At 43.3% G+C, this 22696-nt stretch overlaps 1 protein-coding gene across 1 annotated transcript in view; it reads right to left on the minus strand.

The window, feature by feature from the left end:
• The window catches only part of slc6a11 (solute carrier family 6 member 11), a 172053-nt gene that overhangs the window by 82616 nt on the left and 66741 nt on the right, over nt 1-22696 (minus strand). The window contains exon 7 of the mRNA XM_003217667.4: nt 1844-1978. Coding sequence (XP_003217715.1) covers nt 1844-1978 — 135 coding nt within the window. The remainder of the gene's footprint in view (nt 1-1843; nt 1979-22696) is intronic.

The following is a 22696-nucleotide window of genomic DNA, read 5'->3' on the forward strand; positions in this document are numbered from 1 at the left end:
AGCTCCACTGGCTGCCGTTTACTTTCCGGGCCCAATTCAAGGTGCAGGTTATCACCTACAAAGCCCTAAACGGTTTGGGACCCACCTACCTTAGAGACCGCATCTCCCCCTACGAACCCGCACGTTCTCTTCGCTCGTCGGGGGAGGCCCTCCTCTCGCTCCCACCACCCTCGCAGTCGCGGTTGGTGGGGACGAGAGAGAGGGCCTTCTCCGTCGTGGCCCCCCGGCTTTGGAACTCGCTTCCTAGAGAGATCAGGCAGGCCCCCACCCTCCTCTCCTTCCGTAGGAGCTTAAAAACCTGGCTCTTTCAAAAGGCCTTTGATACTTAATCTGGTGTTGGACTGATCGATCTGCCCATTTTATAATAGCCTCATTCTTGAGGTGTTGCCAATGCTATATTGCACTTTGTCCATTTTAACTGTGAAATTACCTTCCCCATTTCGGCCCATTTCGGCACATGTTGCACATTGCCTGGGTTCTATGAATTAGTCTCCAGTGTTAATATTGTATGTTTTATGTTGATTTCAACGATTGTTTTTACTGTAATTGATGTTTTTATTGGATAACTGTTTTATTGCTGTGTTTTGATATTTGATTGTTTTATCGGGCAAGGCCCCATGTAAGCCGCCCGAGTCCCTTCGGGGAGATGGGGCGGGGTATAAAAATAAAGTTATTATTATTATTATTATTATTATTATTATTATTATCTTATGTTGTTGTATTTTATTGTTGCATAACTGGACTTGTTATGTAAGCCATCTCGAGTCCCTTTGGGGAAATGGGGCAGCATATAAGAATAAAGTAGTAGTAGTAGTAGTAGTAGTTGTTGTTATTTAGGTATACTTAAAATTATAGTTTCAGCAATGAAATTAATTGCTTAGAGAGGTGGTGGGGTCTCCTCCTTTGGATGTATTCAAAAAGAGGCTGGACAGCTATCTCATGGGGATACTTTACCTGCACCAAACAGTGTTACTCAATGGCCCATGAAGCTATGATTTTATAATCATAAAGGAGGGTAGGAAAATCCCTCTGAATATGAAATACAAGGAAGCAAACACTATATTGATTTCAGATAAAGCCTAATGGATGAAAATATTAGTATATGTTATACTGATATACTTCCCTAATTGCCTACCACAGTTTAAAATTGGAAAAAGGGGAAAAAATGGTATTTCTTTGAAAAGAAAACTTGAATATTGATCTTTTTTATGAGCTACATCTAAACTTTGTATCATTGCCAATAACAGACCTAGAGAATATTAGCCAGTCTGACCTGACAAAAGTGATGGGACAGAAATTATATAAAGAAGCTTCCATCCTAGCTTGCCTTCTCTCCAGTTTTCCAACTGCAATATTAGCTACATGTTCCAGTGAATTCAAAACAGGATCACCATTCTTGTTCTGTCACTCATTTATTCACATCTCCCACCATTTCCCCTTCCAAATACTCTACTACATGAAGATTCATTTGTTCAAACATTAATTTATTGCTTCAAAAATCCCATGCACAATTTAGAGATGGCTGCAAAATTGAGTAAGGGAAAGGGAGGTGAAGTAGCTTCATTATATGAAAGGACACCAACTAATAAGTATCATCTAATAGCTGGCTTATGCAGCTATGATTCAATTCTGAAAGTTTCATAACTCAGCTTTGGAAATAAAAAGTGCAATTAAATTAAATGTTTTAAAATTGGCCCTACTGCTATATTGGAACTGAAAAATACTATCCACTGGATATCAAAGAAAACTTTGAAATCAAAGAAAATATAGAAGTCAAAGAAAAGCACAATGCACAAAATTGGTTACATTCCTGTTAATTAAGTTTTTTGTAACTGGTTCTTACCTGTGGGTCAGAAAGTCGAGATAAGTCAGGGTACAAGTAGAATTTTATCCCTTCAGAAGCTCCAGGTAGTGTTACTCCTCGAATCAGCAGAATCAAAAGCATGATGTAAGGAAATGTAGCAGTTACATATACAACCTATGAAGAAAATAACACAAAGGAATATATGTCACATTATTATAGGAATTAGGTTGCAGTTAGTCTTTCAAAAATACAAAGCACTGCATAGTATATATAGCTTCAGTTCAAGCTTATAAATGAAAAGACTACAGTTAATGACAACTATGCAAGGCTTATGTTTTCCAGAATCAGAAGCAGTAGGCTGGGGAATATGAATGGTGGGATGTTCTTTTTCTTGCATTTTTCTTGTTGGCTTTCAATAATAATAATAATAATAATAATAATAATAATAATAATAATAATAATATAATAACAACAACAACAACATCAAGCATGAACATGTGAAAATTGTGGTCAGCAAAGAATACACACAAAGGGTCAGAAAAATTATCCAAAGCAAGCTCAATGGAGGCAACACCATCAAGGCCATAAACACCTGGGCCATACCTGTCATAAGATATACTGCTGGCATTATAAATTGGACACAGGCGGAACTGGACAATTTGGACAGAAAAACAAGAAAACTCATGACCATTCATCATTCTCTGCACCCTCACAGTGATGTTGACCGGCTATATCTGCCTAGAAGATCAGGAGGCAGAGGACTCTTGCAAGTAAAACAAGCAGTCAAAGAAGAAGAACATGCCCTGGCAGAATATGTAAAGCAAAGTGAAGAACCTGCTTTGATTGAAGTCAAAAATCAGAAACTCCTCAAAGCACAGCAGACAAAAAACCAGTACAAGAAAACCGCACTACAAATTAGAGCTGAAGAAGGAGGCAGAAGGCCTGATCCTTGCAGCCCTGGAGCAAGCCATCAGAAAAAATGCAATTAAGGCCAAGATCGAAAAATCAGCTGATGACCCAAAATGCAGACTGTGCAAGGAAACCGATGAAACCATTGATCATATCCTCAGCTGCTGTAAGAATATCGCACAGTCAGACTACAAACAGAGGCACAACTATGTGGCCCAAATGATTCATTGGAACATATACCACCTCCCAGCAGTAAAGAACTGGTGGGATCACAAACCTGCAAAAGTATTGGAAAATGAGCACACAGATACTGTGGGACTTCTGAACACAACACACCAGACATCACAGTTGTGGAAAAGAAAAAGGTTTGGATCATTGATGTTGCCAACTCAGGTGACAGTCGCATTGATGAAAAACAACAGGAAAAATTCAGCCGCTATCAGGACCTCAAGATTGAACTTCAAAGACTCTGGCAGAAACCAGTACAGGTGGTCCCGGTGGTGATGGGCACATTGGGTGCTGTGCCAAAAGATCTCAGCCGGCATTTGGAAACAACAGACATTGACAAAATTACGATCTGCCAACTGCAAAAGGCCACCCTACTGGGATCTGCGCGCATCATCCGAAAATACATCACACAGTCCTAGACACTTGGGAAGTGTTCGACTTGTGATTTTGTGATACGAAATCCAGCATATCTATCTTGTTTGCTGTGTCATACAATAATAATAATAATAATAATAATAATAATAATAATAATAATAATAATAATAATAATAACAATAATAATAACAACTTTATTTTTATATCCCGCCTCTATCTCCCCAAAGGGGACTCAGGGCGGCTTAGATGGGGCCAAACCCGAATAAAAACAATAACAATTTAAAACACAACAATAGACAAGAAACACGTACAATTAAAAATTTAAACATTAACCAATAAAGTAAATGACAAAAACTTAATAAAAACATGGATTAAAATGGAGAGGTTGTAAAATAGACTGGATAAAGTGCACCATATAAATATTGTAAACACGAGGTAACTGATAAGTGCTGCAAATTCTTGGAAGTACAAATTGGGATGGGAATAGACCCTGTGTCTATATCAAGTTGACAAAGGTAAAAAGTGCAACCCGTACGAAAATGGTCGTGGATACAGGATTGTTATGGGGATGAGCAATCTTTATCCAAAGGCCTGAGTGAAGAGCCAGGTTTTCAAGCTCCATAAGCATTTCTGCTGTAAGCCACTGTTTAAAGAATGGAAATTCAGAACTGTGCCTCTTCTGTGTTTGTTTCACATTTTAGGAAGAGTTTAGGAAGATATTTCTAACACCAGACAAATTGAAGAGGCATGTTCAAATTCATCAGGCCTGTACACCCTGCAGCATTTTCACATTTGGTGCCTAATCGCAAAGCTTCCTGGCCTCTATCCTAGAGGCCATCAAATTGGTTTTTGTTGTACAATCCAGAAACACATCCTGTGTTTTCCCCACATTTTTGTAAGGGCTTGCCACTGACATTTTAGCATCTTAGATGTCAAACAAAGCTGGACTTTATTTTCCAACAATTTGATACTAGACTCTTCCTGAGGCCTAACGGTTTGGTCTGATTTGGTTTAGGATCTTGGGGTTAGAAGTATACTGTAAATAAACAAATAAAGTGTACTGTAAATAAACAAATTCAGTTTAGGGTGGTTTAAAATTATTTTACCATGCATGCACATTCTAATACAGTAAGAGGAGTTGAAAACCTGACTTAAAAAATCCAGGAGGCTACATTCTATTAGGAGTCTACTCTTCTTGTATGATTTATTTATTTATTTATTTTTCAAACTTATATGCCGCCACTCCCCTAGGGCTCGGAGCGGCTTACAAGAACCGGCTAAAATCAACAATTTAAAAAACATCTTTAAAACATCTTTAAAAAACATCTTTAAAACATCCTAAAAGCACTTTTTTAAAACATCAAGAAGGAATGCTCAAAGACACACCCAATCCCTTCAAGAAGTAAAAGCTGCATCACTAGAAGATAATGAATAGTTTCTATGTTGTGGCGAGGTGTGATAAATTCTTAAATTTTGCAAGAATTTTATTTTACATTTTCACACTAACTTGAAGTATATTTATTTGCATGTCCTTTTTATATTAATTATGTTCTATGTTTCTTTTCAGGTGATTTCAGACAGCAATCTTTCCAGCCCTACTTTCAAATACCAAACATTTAATCAGGGACTATAAAATATCTCTGAAGTTCATCTGGCAAGGCACTTGTTGTTGGAGTAAATATGAATTGTTGCTGTTGTGTGCTTCAAATCCTTCCAACGTATGGCAACTCTAAGGTAAACCCATCATGGAGTGTCTGGGGGGGGACACAAGATTTGTTCAGAGCAGATTAGGCTTTGCCTTCCTCTTAGGTAATAACTTGTCCAAGAACACCATATATGTTTCTATGGCTGAATGGAGATTCAAACTCTAGTCTCGCTCTAATATAAATAATGTTGAATGGTATTTCACAAATGAGATAACATGTTGATTTTTATTTATTTATTTCGTGTCAAAAGCATTGCATAACAAATACATTTTAAAAATGATGGGGAAAAAATAGAGGAAATCACAAAAAACTAAATAGTTTTAGACCAAAAGCGGGCAACAGCAACTGCATTGTCCGTAGCTTTAAACAACTCCTCCTCCATGCATGAGGCAGGGCATTGTGGGTAAGCATAGATATGCGGAGTTGTTTGTTCTGCTCCACAGTCACACAAGGTGGAGGATTCCTCCAGGTAGTGCCACCTCGCCAAGTTGTCTTTAGATCTGCCCACTCTGCTTCTGAGTCTGTTCAGGGACTTCCAAGTTGCCCATTCTTGGTTTGCCCCAGGAGGAAGACCCTCGAGGGGGGCCATCCAGTTGCAATTGCCAGGTTTAGCTGCCCAGAGGGACACCCTTGCTGCTGCTGGAGGAACATCAAGAGGAGTGGTGGTTCTCATGAAGCCCTTCCTTGATTTAAGTCTGGTGGGAGGAGGCTGATAATCATGCAGTGGGTGGCTTTCACAATGTTCGACCTTTTTTCTCTCACCGTTAGCAGCAACTTCCCATCGCACGTCAGGAGGGGCAATGCCAGCTAACTTGTAGAGTTTATCAACAGATGTAGGTTTAAGGCATCCCGTGATGATTCTGCATGTTTCATTTAGTGCTATGTCCACTTGCTTCGCATGGGCAGACTTTTGCCAGACAGGACAGGCGTACTCTGCAGCTGAGAAAGACAAGGCCAGGGCTGATGTTCTTACTACTTGTGGGTCTGCACCCCATGCGCTGCCAGTCAGTTTCCGCAGGATGTTGTTGCGTGCAGCTACTTTGTGCTTGGTGTTCATGCAGTGTTTCCTATATGTTAGTGTTTGATCTAAGGTGACACCAAGATATTTAGGATGGAAACAGTGTTCAAGCTCTTGGCCTTCCCAAGTAACTTTCAGTTTCCTGTTGGCTTCGCGGTTACGTTGGTGGAAAGCACACACTTGTGTCTTGGCTGGGCTAGGCTTCAGGTGGTTCTCTTTGTAGTAGCTGGAGAGGTCTTTCAAGGCATTAGTGAGTTGGTTTTCAACTGTTTCAAAATCTTTCACTTGTGTTGTAAGGCCAAGGTCATCAGCATATATAAAGCTATTTGTGAGTGGTGGTTGTGGCTGATTGTTCGTGAAGATATTAAATAAGGTCGGTGCAAGACCGCTGCCTTGGGGTAAACCATTCTTTTGCCTCCTCCATCTGCTTTTCTGGCCCTGAAACTCCACATAGAAGCTGCGGTTTTCTAGGAGGGTCTGGACAGTTTTTGTAAAATCAAAGTCCCTGGTGATATGGTAGACTTTATGCAGCATTTTTCTATGTTGCACCGTGTCATAGGCTGCCGTAAGGTCCACAAAAACTGTTCCCGTGATGCAGCCTTTCTCATAGCCTTCCTCGATATGATCAGTCAGATGAAGAATTTGATTTGTACAGTTTTTCCCTGGTCTGAAACCTGCTTGTTGTGCAATAAGCTTGGGTTTGATAACAGGTCCTAGTCGATTTAATAGCATCTTCTCATAGACTTTATATAGATGACATAAGAGGGAGATTGGTTGGTAGTTCCTGGCATTGGAGGCATCTTTACCAGGTTTTAAAATGGCAATGATCTTAGTTTTCCTCCATGCTCTGGGAATCTGTTTGTGTGCCAAGCATTGATTGTAGAATTTCAAAAGCCAGTTTTCAGCTTTGGGACCCAAGTGTTTGATTTGCTCCATCATCAGGTCATCTAGGCCAGGTGCTTTCCCAGTCTTACATTGCTTGATGGCTTCTCTGAGTTCTTTCAGGTTTAGAGGAGAAGACAACTGGTGGGTTTCAAGTTCTGGCACCCTGTTGATTTTCATCTTTATTCTACTGTGGTTGGTTTTCCCATTCTGAATTAGCTGGTGAGCTATCTGGTCTGGTGTCACGTTTGCGTGTCCATGGTTGACCAGAGGGTCACTATCCAGGCGTCTCAGCAGTTGCCAGGCTTTTCGGCTACTCTTGGACATGTCAAGGTTCTCAAGCAGCTCTATCCAACGGTCTTTCTTAGCATTCGCTAAGGCTGTAGATAGTTTTTGGCCTGCTGCTATAGTCCCATCACTGTATGGATTCTCTTGAAATAGTCTGAGATATTCCTGTAGCTGATTTAGCGATTCTTTGTTTAGGCCTGATAGGTAGCTTGTGCGACAGCCTCTAGATGGCGGCAAGGCAGGCTGATTCTCTGCGGGGCTCCGTGAGTTTGTTTTAAAAAGCTATAAAACTATTGCTCTTTTGACACCTCTCTGAGCTATAAATTGGGCTTGAAACCTGAGGGTGACGGAGGTCACCAGAGGGGAGTCCTAAGCTATAGAGTCAAAGAAGGTGTGGAGCTGGGTGAGGAAGAGATTAAAATGAAAGAGGGAGAGAAGAGAAGAGCAATGCCACACACCGTTCCATCAGCGTGATTTACAGCAAGGCTGCTCTATCAGTTCCTTACCCTGTCAACAACCCGGCTACCGAGGTAATTAACAACTTAAAGACTTTAAAAGGTTTGCCCTATTCCCCAACCTCTACTTCAAAGGAGGAGAGAGAGGGACGAGCGGTTCCATTGGCAAGCCCTGGCGTCTTCAAGGACACTGCCGCTGTTGTGCTGTTAGTTATTATTGCAAGGAGTTGCCTGCTATCAGCCACTTGGTATACGCTTCTCTCTCCAATTACTGGCTACTGGCCTCTCCCACCTAAACCCCAAATCTCACCCTTTCAATCTGGGGGTCGGGGGTGGAGGAGAGTGGCACAAGAGAGCTGCAAAGCAAGAGGGGAGAGGAGGAAGATCTGAAGGGAGCTGTTGGCCACCATTCTCCAGCCTAGTGGCCTTTTCACCCTCCTTCCTTATTTCCACCTTATTCCTACCTCTGCTCCGCTTGACTGGGCCCCGGTGCGCCCCCACTAGGGAAGCGAGGAGATCCCCAAAGAGACTGATCAGAGGGAAGAAGGTTGAGTATCGCCACCATTACCATCCAACTGGTGGCGAGGAAATAGCTCCCTCAGAACTTGCCAGAACTTGTTAGAACTTGCCTAAGGTTGTCTCAGCCATCTACTATTTGCCACTGCTTTGCCGGACCGGAGGGCTGTGAGCCCTCAGCTTGGGCCAGTTGGAGCAGCATTACCGCTACCTCTTTACTTGCCATCTGCCGCTGCCCTGCCGGACCGGAGGGCAACGAGCCTGTAGCCTGGGTCAGAGGAGCTGCACTCTCAGTGAACTGTCTTCCATCGGGAACCCGCTCCCTTAGAAATTTGCCTGAAGTTACGGTGGTCAGGAGACCGCGCTGAACCGGGCGGCCTCATTCATCTCGCCTCAGCTCTCCTCTGGACCTTGGACCTCTGGACCTTGGAGGCCGCACCAAACCAGGCGGCCTTATCCGCCTTTCTTAGCCGAATTGGTTGGTTTTTCTCCTGTTTCCTCGTCGGCTTCTTTGGAGATCACGCCAGACGGGGTGGCCTCCTTTGGCCTTCTTTCCAGTAGTGGAGGCCGCGCCGGACTGGGCGGCTCCCCTCCTTCCTGCCCCTTCGGCCTTTCCCTGACTCGAGAGGCCACGCCGGACCGGGTGGCCTTTTTCAGTCTTCCAGCCTTTTATTAGCTTTTCCAGTAGCCTTGGAGGTCGGGCCGGACCGGGCAACCTCTTTTAAGCGTTCTTTGACTCAGAAGGCCGCGCCAGAGCCGGTGGCCCATTTTCCAACTACTGGGTCGGCCGGAGGGGGCAGCACTAAAGGCTGGGTCCGATATAAGTCGCGGCTCTATTTGACTCTATGAGCCGTCACTGCCTGCAAGATCAAATTGACAGTTGTCCTCAGTAAGGAGGGATAATTTGACTAGTAGAAATGTTCCAAGAAGATATTTTTGGGAACTATGAAACATCACAACTGTGTCATCTTATGGGCAGATCTTTCAGCCTCGTTTTGTCCTAATTAGCAACCTTAAACGACAAAATCGACCATCTCCTGAAAGGGATTTTATTACTGGCAAAGAACTCTACCCAATATGATGCTCCAGGAGTGGAGAACTTTACAGATTACAATCGATCGGAGGTCAGTTGGCTTTCAGGGGTGGGTGAGGCGGGAGGGCCCAAGCAGCAAAAGTATTCTAAGGCGAAAAAACTGGAGAATGGACTAATTGAGGGAAGGGAAGACTTCCTCGCTGATCAAGATGGACAGGGCGGGTTTGGGGATAGGGACATAGACCTGAGTGCATCAAAGCTTATTGTGAACACTACACCAAAGACGGACCCTTTGCCTTCTGACGTAGAGTGCCCGGACGACCTTTTTTATCTAACGGAACAACTTGCACTCGAAATTAAAGATAACCAATGGAATAAGAGTAGATGGAATACAAAGAGATTGATTCGGAGATCTATGGCTTGTATACTGTCAAGGAGCCTTTCAGATATTAAGATCAAGACCATCACCTGGCTCCACAAGGGGTTCCAGTCTCCCGACCACTCAGTAGGCCTTATTATCACTCTTGAGGATAGACAAATTAGAAATGAGTTGTGGGCTTTTAGATACTGGTTGAGTTCACGTGGTATCACACTCAGGAAGGTTGTTGTGGACTCCGTAATTCGACCTTTAATAACCAATCTGCCCTTACATACACGAGCCTCTATTGGGGCTAGAGGCAACAGGCTGTTGACCTCTCCTTGTGGGTCCCCTCCCAAAGTGATTAGTTTCTCTGATTCACCTACCCATTCTATGTCCATTCCCTACCCATATTCCCTGCCACCTACGTCCCTACCATGCCAGCTTGAGAGATCTTCCCCCTCTGATAAGCTTTTCCCGCCTTTTCCTCTAGACACTTGTCCGGATGGAAGTCATTGCAACAGCTCGGATCTCAGGAGTTGACTAGGCCTGGCTAATAATGCTCCCATTGAACTGGGATCCCTGGGGGGTGGGGACCGGGAGGGGGAAGGTTCCATCGAGGTCGTGTGGGGGAGGAGGTTGTGCGGTCAACGGTTTCCCAGGGAGAAGCGCAACAGATGTCTTGCGACCCTGGAGAAGGATAGGTGTGGTAGTCCCCATGGCAGCCCCTCCAGGCTGAAGGTACTGCTGCTTAATGCCAGATCCGTTAATGGGAAATCTTCAATTATCCAGGACCTAATACTGGATGAGCGGGCGGATCTGGCTTGCATCACCGAGACCTGGTTGGATGAGCTGGGTGGGGTAAATCTTACCCAGCTTTGTCCTCCGGGTTTCGGGGTGCACCAGCAGGCCAGGCCTGGAGGGCGGGGAGGTGGGGTTGCGGTGGTCTTTCGGCAGTCCATCGCCCTGGTCAGATGCGCCGTTCCGCAATCCGCTGGGTTCGAATGTCTCCACTTGAGGGTGGGTACCCGGGACAGTTTGGGGATTCTGCTAGTGTACCGTCCACTCCGCGACACAGCAGTCTCCCTGCCTGAGCTTGCAGAGGTGGTCTCTAGGGTGGTGCTGGGTTCCCAGCGCCTCATGGTTCTGGGTGACTTCAACATCCATGCTGAGGCCACCTTGACAGGTGCAGCTCAGGACTTCATGGCCGCCATGACGACCATGGGACTGTCCCAAGTAATATCGGGTCCCACTCATCAAGCTGGACATACACTCGACCTGGTTTTTGTTGCGGGCGACAAGTTGGTCAGAGTGGAAGAGCAAATTATTCTTCCATTGTCATGGTCTGACCACCATCTGGTTAGTCTAAGACTCACCGCGCCCTCAAACCTCCGCAGGGGTGGTGGACCGATTAAGATGGTCAGCCCCAGGAGGCTAATGGATCCCAAGGGATTCCTGACGTCTCTTGGGGTTCTGTCTGCCATGGAGGCTGACGATTCTTTCGATGCCTTGGTCGCTCGCTACAACAGTGAGATGACTAGGGCAATAGACATGATCGCCCCTGAACGTCCCCTCTCGCAGCATGGAGTTACCCCGGCCCCCTGGTTTACTGGGGAGCTGGCAGAGATGAAACGTGCGAGAAGGAGACTAGAGTGCCGCTGGCGGAAAACTCAGGACGGCTCTGACCGAACACGGTCGAAGGCCGCTATTAGGTCCTATTCCGTGGCGTTGCGAGCAGCCAGGAAGGCTTTCTCGACTGCCCGCATCGCGTCTGCAAATAACAGACCCTCGGAGTTGTTTCGGGTTGTTGGGGAGCTCCTCCACCCTCCTGGGGGCGGGGGGCCACCCGACTTCTCGGCAACTCGGTGCAGCGAGTTCGCTCACTATTTTGCAGACAAAGTCGCTCAGATCCGTTCTGACTTGGACGTCGGCCTTGAAGCATTGCCAGGTGAGGTAACCGAGGCATCTGTCTGTTCGATCTTGTGGGATTCGTTTCAGCTTGTGCAACCTGATGATGTGGACAAGATCCTCGGGGCTGTGAGGGCGGCCACCTGTGCCCTGGATCCTTGCCCATCTTGGCTTTTAAAACAGGCCAGTGGCGGGTTAGTTGATTGGTTTATGCCTATAATTAATGCTTCGTTATCACAGGGTAAATTTCCATCTAGCCTAAAGCAAGTTGTGGTTAGGCCTATCCTGAAGAAGGCCTCTCTGGATTTGACCAACCTAGGCAATTACAGACCAATCTCTAACCTTCCATTTTTGGGCAAGGTCTTGGAGCGGGTGGCTGCCTCGCAGCTACAGGGATTCTTGGAGGATGCAGATTTTCTGGACCAATCACAGTCTGGCTTCAGGCCTGGGTTCAGTACCGAGACGGCTTTGGTCGCCTTGGTGGATGACCTCCGCAGGGAACTGGACAGGGGGAGTGTGACCCTGCTGGTTCTCTTGGACATCTCAGCGGCTTTCGATACCATCGACCATGGTATCCTTCTGGGACGGCTCTCTGGGATGGGCCTTGGGGGTACTGCACTCCAGTGGCTCCAGTCCTTCCTGGAGGGGCGTTCCCAAATGGTGAAGCTGGGGGACACCTGCTCGGACCCCTGGCCTTTGACCTGTGGGGTCCCGCAAGGTTCTATTTTGTCCCCAATGCTTTTTAACATCTACATGAAACCGCTGGGAGAGGTCATCCGGAGTTTTGGAGTGAGGTGCCATCTCTACGCGGATGACACCCAACTTTACTACTCTTTTCCACCTAAATCCAAGGAAGCCCCTCGGATTCTGGACCAGTGCCTGGCCGCTGTGTTGGCCTGGATGAGGGTGAACAAGCTGAGACTTAATCCTGACAAGACAGAGGTCCTCCAAGTCAGTCGTATGTCTGATCGGGGTATTGGGTGGCAACCTGTGCTTGACGGGGTTGCAGGTGCAGGTCCGCAGCTTGGGGGTCCTCCTGGATTCGGGGCTGACGCTTGAGGCCCAGGTGTTGGCCATGGCCGGGAGGGCCTTTGCACAATTAAAACTTGTGCGCCAGCTGCGACCATACTTCGAGAAGTCTGATCTGACTACGGTGGTCCACGCCTTAGTTACCTCTAGACTGGATTATTGGAATGCGCTCTACGTGGGGCTGCCTTTGAAGACGGCCCGGAAACTGCAATTAGTTCAGCGCTCGGCAGCCAGGCTTCTAACAGGAACAAACTACAGGGCGCGTTCTACGCCTCTGTTTAAGGAGCTCCATTGGCTGCCGTTTGTTTTCCGGGCCCAATTCAAGGTGCAGGTTATCACCTACAAAGCCCTAAACGGTTTGGGACCCACCTACCTTAGAGACCGCATCTCCCCCTATGAACCTGCACAATCTCTTCGCTCTTCGGGGGAGGCCCTCCTCTCGCTCCCACCACCTTCGCAGTTGCGGCTGGTGGGGATGAGAGAGAGGGCCTTCTCCGCTGTGGCCCCCCGCCTCTGGAACTCACTCCCGAGGGAGATTAGACAGGCCCCCACCCTCCTTGCCTTTCGAAAAAGCCTTAAAACCTGGCTTTTCCAGAGGGCCTTCGACGACTAATTTTTGGGGGTTGATTTGTCTGCCCATTTAATTTAATTAGAGAGTGTTCTGCCATGATTATTAATACCTTGCTGAGTACTTCTGCCACGAAGCTACAGAAGCCCTCTATTTCGGCCTAGAACTGTTTTATCTCCTTGTTTTTAACATGTGATGTATGTATTGATTGTATGACTGCTTTTCATGTTTGATTTTACAATGTGTAATTTGTCACTGTTTTTATTATTGTTGTGAGCTGCCCCGAGTCCCCTCGGGGAGATGGGGCGGGATATAAGAATAAAATTATTATTATTATTATTATTATTATTATTAGGGATTGAGAGCCTTGAGGATCTTTTCACAGCTTCTACAAACAGGTCATAATTTTCTGTAGAAGGTTCTATATCAGAAATAGCAGCTTCTAAGGTCTCTGTAAACTTTGTCCAGTTAGCTTTATTGAAGTTATATCTTCTGCGGAATGGGACACTTTTTGGTCTTACAGCTGCATGTGCTACGCAGCATATTGGTCTGTGTTGTGTGTTAGAAGCATTGGATGAATGGATGAACATGTTGATGAATATTGATCTTATTATGTACAACAATTATGCTCTTGAGATAAACTGTGTACAGATTACTGAAATAAAGTGGTTCTCATCTTTTAACCTAGTTCTTAATTGTGGAAGTTTTAATGAAGAAAAAGAGTAAAACTGAACCACTGCATGCCATCAAATAAACAAACAGAAATCAGAAAGAACTATTTGTAGGCTAGCTACCATGTGACTACCTTTGTAAAATGCAAAGAAAGTTCAACCAATGCAAGATTAATTTGCTATAAATGTTTTACATAATTTCTTCTTTCACCTGCCTCCCATTGCAGAACTCAAGGCAGTTTACAGCACAAACCAAAACAGAACACAGCAAAAATCAATTACAATACTAAGAAACAATAAAAAAATTGATTAAGCCATCACATTAAAAGCAATACTCGATTAAAAGGGCTAAAAATCCTGTATATAAAAGAAGATAAAAATCACAACACCATCCATTGAAAACCACAGCAAGATGTAGTATTTGAATGTTGGACTAGGTGACTCCAGGGTAAAAGGTTCAAAGTCTAGCTCAACCATGGAAACCCACTGGGGCTCCATCTACACTGGCCATTTAATGCAGTTTGAAACCAGCTTCTAACTGAAGTGGCCAGACAGCAAACTCCCACAAACACACAAAACCCTTATTGTGCATCAATGTTTTGTGGTTTGTGTAATCACCATCTGGGCCTCAAACTGATTCCAGGATTTCCTATGTAATCATCTGCACAGTTCTTTCAATTCTGGTTTGAGAAACTGCATTAAATGGTCAGTGTAGATAGAGTCTGAATGGCCTTGGGAAAGACATAGTCACTCAGCCTCAGAGGAAGGCAAGGGCAAGCTTTCTATTAATGGAGGGGAAAAAGTGTATTATTGTGATGTAGTAACTTCATTATATAAAAAACTAATCCATCTTCCAAACCCTTTTACTGTCAAGTCCAGAATCTAGCTGAATGTCTTACCATAGCTGCCAAACCCAACTTTTATACATACTCATTTTTTTAAAAGTGCAATAGGTTTTTAAACTTTCTGCACTGACATATAAAGGAGCTACAATTCTCTGTAGAGTCTGTTTTCCCTCAATATTTTTATACATCTTTTTAAACTACACTTCTGGGCAGCACACTGCATATCAAAACAGCCATGGTTGGATGGTTTGAATGGGTCAGGAGATTTGGAGTTTATCACAAAATATCTGAATTATTGTGCTAGTCTAACAAAATTTAGGAGAGGGAATAAATGGAATAAAAATGGTTCCACAAGAGATAATACATTTGTGGAGCTTGTTTTCAAAAGGTACCAAATCAATATGAAGAAAATTTATAGGAATAAATAAATGTGCCGAGGTTGTGCATTCTTTTGCAATAAATGCAATTTTCCAAGCCTTGTACCAAAGGGATTTGACACATTTTGATAGTTTTGATTTGTACATAATATTCTACTACTAGCCAACAATGTGCCTCTGCCTATAACTCTCGGGGGGTCCATACCTCACAACCTCTGAGGATGCCTGCCATAGATGTGGGCGAAACGTCAGGAGAGAATACTTCTGGAACATGGCCACACAGTCCGAAAGACATACAACAACCCTGTGATCCCGGCCATGAAAGCCTTCGACAACACGTTTGTTTGTTTGTTTGTTTGTTTGTTTGTTTGTTTGTTTTTTGGCATTTCTTTTCTTTCTTTCTTTTGTGGATTTGGTACATTTTGGAAACAAACTCCACACAAGAAAATTAATTGATTTTATCTTGAATGTTCCTACTTCAGAACACCCCTTTTCTTCTCCTTGAAATAATAAATGCTTAACACTAAAGGCATAGATGCAACTGGAAAGAAAAAACACAATTGAATTGGCATACAGATATTCTCTGATCTAAGAAACAAAAGACTGAGAATGGACTGTAAAGTCTACCATACACTCATGCATCTGGACCAACATATGTATATTTTTCTGCTATCACACATTTTTTCACCTATGACAATTATTTTCCCCATTCCAACATTTGTGTTCCCTGCAGTGAAGAATATGGATCTTTGTTAAACTCAAATATATTGGTAAGAGCCTGGCAAGAACATTTTACACATGCTTATTTTTAGTAAGCTGAAATAATATCCTTTCTTCAGTGAGGCATTTATCATTACCCTTATGATTAACTTTTACTCAGTCACTAAGGGCAAAGTTCATTTGTTTCACTCCTCCAAGGACCTTGTAAACACTTTTGGTCTTCAGAAACTGAAAAATATCCATGCAAAATGGCATACATTTGCTTACTGAACTGAAAATCAAGTCCATTAACGTTCACTAGAAATTATATTAATATTAAAAAAGTAATTTTAAAAATGACAAAAGTTTTAATTGATGTATAATAGGATTAACAGGTTTTTCGTATCTATTTGAAATGTCGTACTTGGAGAGAGCTGCTTGCAAGACAGAAGCTGATGACAAGGTAACTTGGAAAGCTTTCATTCATAGGGTTTCCATAAGTCAAAGCTGACTTGACAATAATTACAAACAAGAAATATTCACATGTATTGACTAAACATTTTGAACACTGACACAAAGTAATGCTTGGTTGACACAAGGTCATCCTAAAAGGGTAGAATTGTGCATATTTGTTATCTGTGGTTCCACTGTCATATTTCCACCTAACCTTGTAAACTCTACCCTTCAGCACTTACACTGTAAAGTTTAAAAAATATTTCAAGGGAATTTTATAATTCCAGCTGAGTTTACTCCTAAAATTACCAATAAAACTTAAAATCAAAATATTACTGTTTTGGGAATGGTGAGGGAAAGAGAAGAGGAGAGAATGGGAGATGAGGTGAATCCCACCATTTGGCATCACTTTGGCACCATCCTTTGGCATCCTGGCATGCCAGCAAAGAAGTAGAACAGCCCCATCACACAAGCTACATGATGGTAACGTGGCATGATTTGTGACTATTGATGGGCCAGGCTGTGGCGCAGGCTGCTTAGTAGCCAGCTGCAATAAATCCCTATGACTAAGAGGTCATGAGTTTGAGGCCAGCCCGTGTTGGAGTGAGCACCTGACAATTAAAATAAAAAATAGCCCTGCTCGTTGTTGACCTAAGCAACCCGAAAGACAGTTGCATCTATCAAGTAGGAAAATTTAGGGACAGCTTATGCGTGGAGGCTAGTTTAACTGGTTTACAACATCGGATGAGGAAGTACTCCATCAAAAGGACTCATTGTCACAGTGGATGATGAAGCAGCAGCTCCTCCTGTGGCTGGAATCGAGCATACCTTCACAAAGCCAGAAACTGGGAAGTTAAATAGCCTCTGTGTCTGTCTGCCTGTCTGTTTGTGTGTTGTTGGTCTAATGGCATTGGATGTTTGCCATATATATGTACATTGTGATCTGCCCTGAGTCCCCTTCGGGGTGAGAAGGGCGGAATATAAATATTGTAAGTAAGTAAATAAATAAATAAATAAAATAGGTTTATCATGAGGAGGCAGACTAGCAACAAAATACACATAGCCTTATGTGATAGGGACTAGTCACAGGCCTGAAATTCATCTCATTTGTTTGATTCATGTTTTTGTTTCGTGTCATTCATTTGTATGGCATGATACGAGAGACCCCATGCCAAACAGAAAAAGCAGTGAAACAAAAGAGAAAGCAGCACAAAAGCTGTTTGCTGGGCTGCTTTTTGGGCCACATGGCATTCCCAATATGCAGCCCTGGGAGCATTTCCTGTTTTCCTCTGAGCCCAGTTTGGGCCAATCAGAGGAACTGAACATAGTGATGTCACCAGCATGGTGAGTATTTAATGGGGCAACTGCCCCCAAAGAGCTCACTGCGGGCGTTTCTTTCCGAGCAGCCAGGTGCTGCTGCTGCTCCCTCCTGCCTGCTGCACTTGCAGCAGAAAAAGATTTATTCCTGCCTTTTCTTGGCTGCTTGGCATCTTTTGATTTAAATCTTTTAATTTTATTTTTATTTAAAGGGAAGGGACTGGAGTTTGGAAGGGGTGAGAATGGGTTGTGCCAGGCTTGGCACTGGCGCACATGCAGGGGGCTTTGGGGAGAAGGGGATCTCTCTTAGCTAGCTGCTCAGATTCTTTCTTTTCCCCCTGCAGATCAGTGTTTGTAAAATAAGGGGATTATGCTTGCCAATGCTTGCTGCTGCTGCTCCAAAAGCTTGGGAAAAGTTGCTTGGTGTTGTTATATTGCAGAAGTGAAATAGTGGGGCTAGGGACTGGGCTGTGTGTGTGGTGTGTGGAGCATTTCTGACATTTGGCAGGAAGGAATGGTGCCCTGCCTCCCTGCTGCTGCAGCTGATGGAGAAGTTAGAGGGGGGGGGGGGGGAGTGGAGAAAAGAGAGAATGTTTTAAAGGGGATATCCTTTTCAGAAAGAAAAAAAATCCCTAAAATTCGGGAAAGACCCAAATGTTGTAAGAGTTGGTGGGCTAAAAGTAGTCAATGTCCACTCCATGTATAGAGATTTTCACCCCTCTAGCCCTAAAACTGAGGGGAAGGGTAGCCTGGGCAGCCCACCCATAGCCGCCAATTGAATGAAAGTATTCATCTTTTTGGATGGTGGAATGAAAAAGCTCATTCGGATGGGTGCCGTTTTTGGAAGTGGCGGACAGAAATGGAAATGGGGCCATACGAATGGGACAAACAAAAATGGATAGCAATTTTATACAAATGCACAAGACTAATAGGGATCAATACCAAAGGTGACAATCTGCTTCTATGGAGATTTGCCTCCTTCATGTGATAAAGTCTTGTGCTGTGGGGAAACTATAGGTCACTCTCCCATTAGTCATACACAGATGAAGTATCTTCCACTCCTGATCAGGATCAGTACCAGTAATGGTGCAGTTTCTCTACAGTACATGTTTATTTCACATTATCTAAAATGCATTTAACCTGAGTCTGCTCACTACATCCACTTGTCTGAACTTATTGCCTTATCCCCACCTTAAGTCCGAGTACTGCTCTTTGATTTTCCACTTAATGACCTGGGATTTCAAGCTAAGATTTACTGCTATGGTGGATGATTGTTCCATTCTTGGACAGTGTACATCTCAATAAGCAATGGAAGCTTCATGCACTTGGTTTCTTTTCCCCAACATGTCAAGCTTCTCTGAATAAAATTAGAACAAAACAGTTTCCAATTACACTAGGTAGAGTTTTAATTGCCTCTAATTGCTTAGTGTGTTAATTTGCATGTCAATGCCCAAAATAGCTCTTCCACATCACCCAATGTCAATGTCTTTGCTGAGGAACCAAAACAAACATGTAGCCTGTCTGTGTTTAAACTACAAGAGTCATTACATTAACTGTAGTCTTCTAGGTTATTTCATTTAGAAATCACGGTGAACAGTTTGCAATGCAGCAACTTTAACTGCAGTGCAAAATTACAGAAGTTTGACAAACCTCAAGAGGAACGAGTTGAAAATTGGAAGCACTTAGAACTGGTGAAAAGTTAAAAATAGAAGTCATGCTGCCACTATAACACACTTGTCAGCTCAATGCTCACATAGTACATCACTTCAACTTCGAATCAAGAAGAAATCAAGAAAATGGAGCAAACTATAGACAACTTCACTCTGTTGCCCAGCTTTATATTATGCCCAAACACATTTAGCACTTTTTTCCCTAACACCACTACCTTACAGTGTGATTTCTCCGCTCATTTCAGTACTAGTCCTATCATATCACCATCAAAATAAAATTATAATAGAAGCTATGCACCTGTTCTTTTGAAATGTTACATGTATTATATGTTATTTTTGAGCAGATTATACTTGATTTCATGCACTGGGAAATGTCCAACAGCGCAACCTAGATAGCTTTAACAAAGCATCTGAAATGACAACAGATCAAGAAGAAAATTCCGTGTTCTGTATGATTCCATGCACACCATCTGCCTCTTTAGCAAATAAGTCAATTTTTCTTGTGTCATTTCCCCTGTGATTATTTACTAGACACACCAAAGGAGTAATCAAATATATCCAGCATCTATTTCAAAAAGCATTTAAATGTTTTTAATTAAAAAATATATAACGAATCTTATGTTCTGATATATTTAAACTGCTGAAAGCCACATCCCAATCTGGGAGATTTCTGCTTGGACCCCTGGCCTTTGACCTGTGGGGTCCCACAAGATTATATTCTATCTCCTATGCTCTTTAACATCTACATGAAACTGCTGGGTGAGGTCATCCAGAGTTTTGAAGTTCGGTGCCATCTCTATGCGGATAACACACAACTCTACTACTCTTGTCCACCAAACTCCAAGAAAGCCCCCCGGATCCTGGACCAGTGCCTGGCTGCTGTGATGGACTGGATGAGGGATAACAGACTGAAGCTTAATCCTGACAAGTCAGGGGTCCTCCAGTCATATGGCCAATTGGGATATAGGATAGCAACCTGTGCTCAATGGGGTTACACTCCCTCTAAGGATGCAGGTTTGCAGTCTGGGGGTCCTCCTGGACTCAGCACTGATGCTTGATGATCAGTTATCAGTGGTGACCTTGCCATTGCCTTTGCACAATTAAAGCTTGTGCACCAACTGTGTCCATACCTTGTGAAGTCTGACTTGGCCATGGTAATCCATGCCTTTGTTACCTCTAGATTGGACTACTGTAATGCACTCTACATGGGGCTGCCTTTGAAGACAGCTCAAACATTGCAGTTGGTACAAAGGTTGGCGGCTAGGTTGTTAAATGGAGCGAACTACAGGGAGCGGTCAATCCCCCTGTTTAAACAGCTCCACTGGCTGCTAATAAGTTTCCGGTCTCAATTCAAGGTGCAGGTAATTACCTACAAAGCCCTAAATGGTTTGGGACCTATCTTCTTGATCACATCTTCCCCTACGAACCCATTCAGGCTGTAAGATCTGCAGAGGAGGCGCTTCTTTTGCTCCCACCTCCATCTCAAGCACATTTGGTGGAGATGAGGGCCTTCTCTGTGGTGCCCCCCTCCCGGCTCTGGAACTTTCTTCCCAGGGAGATTAGACTGGCACCCACACTGTCCATGTTTCATAAAGAGCTAAAAACGTGGATGTTCCATTGTGCTTTCAATTAAGAAGTTCACAGATATTCGGCCCCCAACTATATCTACCAGCAGTTCCCACGCTTTATCCTTGTCCTTCCTCCTATAGGTTTAGCATTTTAAACTGACATTGCTCTTTTACTTCTAATTTATTATTGTCCCTTGCATTTTTGCCCACCAGCCCTGTTCTGAAATTCTATTGCAAAATTCCCTTCCCCCCGAATTTCAGTACCCATTACTGCTCAGACTATTGGCTGCTGATGGTGCTGTTTTTGTTATTGTCTTGTTGTATTGTTGTTGACTTTATTGAGATATGTTTTAATCTATGTTTAGTTTTAATTTTTGTTGGATCAGGCTTGTCTCCATGCAAGCCACCCTGAATCCCTTTGGGGAGATGGAGATGGGATATAAAAGTAAAGTTGTTATTATTATTTGTATTAGTATTAGTATTGGTATTTGCACTTCCATTCACAGTACATTCTGATCTGTCCTTTTTTTCCAGCAGGCACATATCAAGTCATACACACATGCAGCTAAGCATTCTTTGAAGGGGTCTAGTCAAAAGTGTTGTACAATAATATAAAAATACCCTCATTTTCTGAATGAATAGAGCAATCCACTCTTAAGATTCTGTAAGCATCTAAAAATACTGGATAAAATATATCTACATAACTTCTCAACAGTAAACCCCACAGATTTGCTCCCAGACTGCTAAGCAAACCCCACAGAAAAATTTCTGTAACTGGTATTTTTTAAATTGTATTTGTTTATATTTCATCTTTCCTCCAATGATGGTCATACAAAAACATTAATGAAAAGGAGCCCCGGTGGCAAAGTGTGTTAAAGCACTGAGCTGCTGAACTTGCAGACCGAAAGGTCCCAGGTTCAAATCCCGGGAGCGGAGTGAGCACCCACTGTTGCTCCAGCTTCTGCCAACCTAGCAGTTTGAAAACATGCCAATGTGAGTAGATCAATAGGTTCCGCTCAGGCGGGAAGGTAACGGTGCGCCATGCAATCATGCCGGCCACATGACCTTGGAGGTGTCTATGGACAACGGCAGCTCTTTGGCTTAGAAATGGAGATTAGCACCAACCCCCAGCCAGACATGACTAGACTTAACGTCAGGGGAAACCTTTACCTTTTTTTTTTTTTTTACAAATATAAAAGTTATGTAAAAGACAAATAAATTATTTATAAAGTTAAAACCTTTTAAATTCATTTTTAAAAGTCTGTAAAAAAGCACGAAACTGCACAACACACTATGTTCAGCTCATCCCAGTTAGTGCAATAGCATAAGATTGTTTCAATCTGCTGATAGAAGGAGAGCAAGGAGGGAGCCATCCCAGCCTCCTTAAGGACCCTTAGTATTAATGGCTGGTTCAAAATGAAACAGCAAAGAAAAAGAAGAAAGTAACACAGAACACTTTCCTTGAGCTGTATACAGAAGGGGATATAAAGAGAAAGCAAAGTAGTGCTGTCTGTGTCTGCAATTCAACACAGGTTTTGAAATGAGAAGCAATCTGTACAAGGCGTCTTTCTCCTGAAATGCTCTTTCTAAAAACTGCATATCAGTCTTCCCTACCATTTCCCTTCAAATGTGTTGGACTCAAGCCCATAGCCAAGGGGGGTGGTGGGGGTGGGGGTTGGGCTGCAGGTTCAACCCTCCCCTCTACCATTTTTCAGGTTTAAAAACACCTGGTTTTTTTTAATCATAAATTTTAACTGATTAAATCCTTGTGCCATGAGAAGCAAAAATTAGAGTTCCTCCAGAACTACAAGCACTATCTCAACCAAATTTTGTTAATTTAGTCACACTATCATTACCTACTTTTCCGCCAATTTATATTACAATAGCAATAGTTGACATAGTGAAAGAGACCAAATTTTGATATCATGGATATTTAATCAATATTTTCAATGTGAAGATAACACAATCCACCAAAACTGACATCAGAATCAGACTCCCTGGGTTAAACTCCATAAGAAA

The sequence above is a fragment of the Anolis carolinensis genome, chromosome 2 (assembly GCF_035594765.1).
Source record: "Anolis carolinensis isolate JA03-04 chromosome 2, rAnoCar3.1.pri, whole genome shotgun sequence".
Classification (NCBI taxonomy): domain Eukaryota; kingdom Metazoa; phylum Chordata; class Lepidosauria; order Squamata; family Dactyloidae; genus Anolis; species Anolis carolinensis.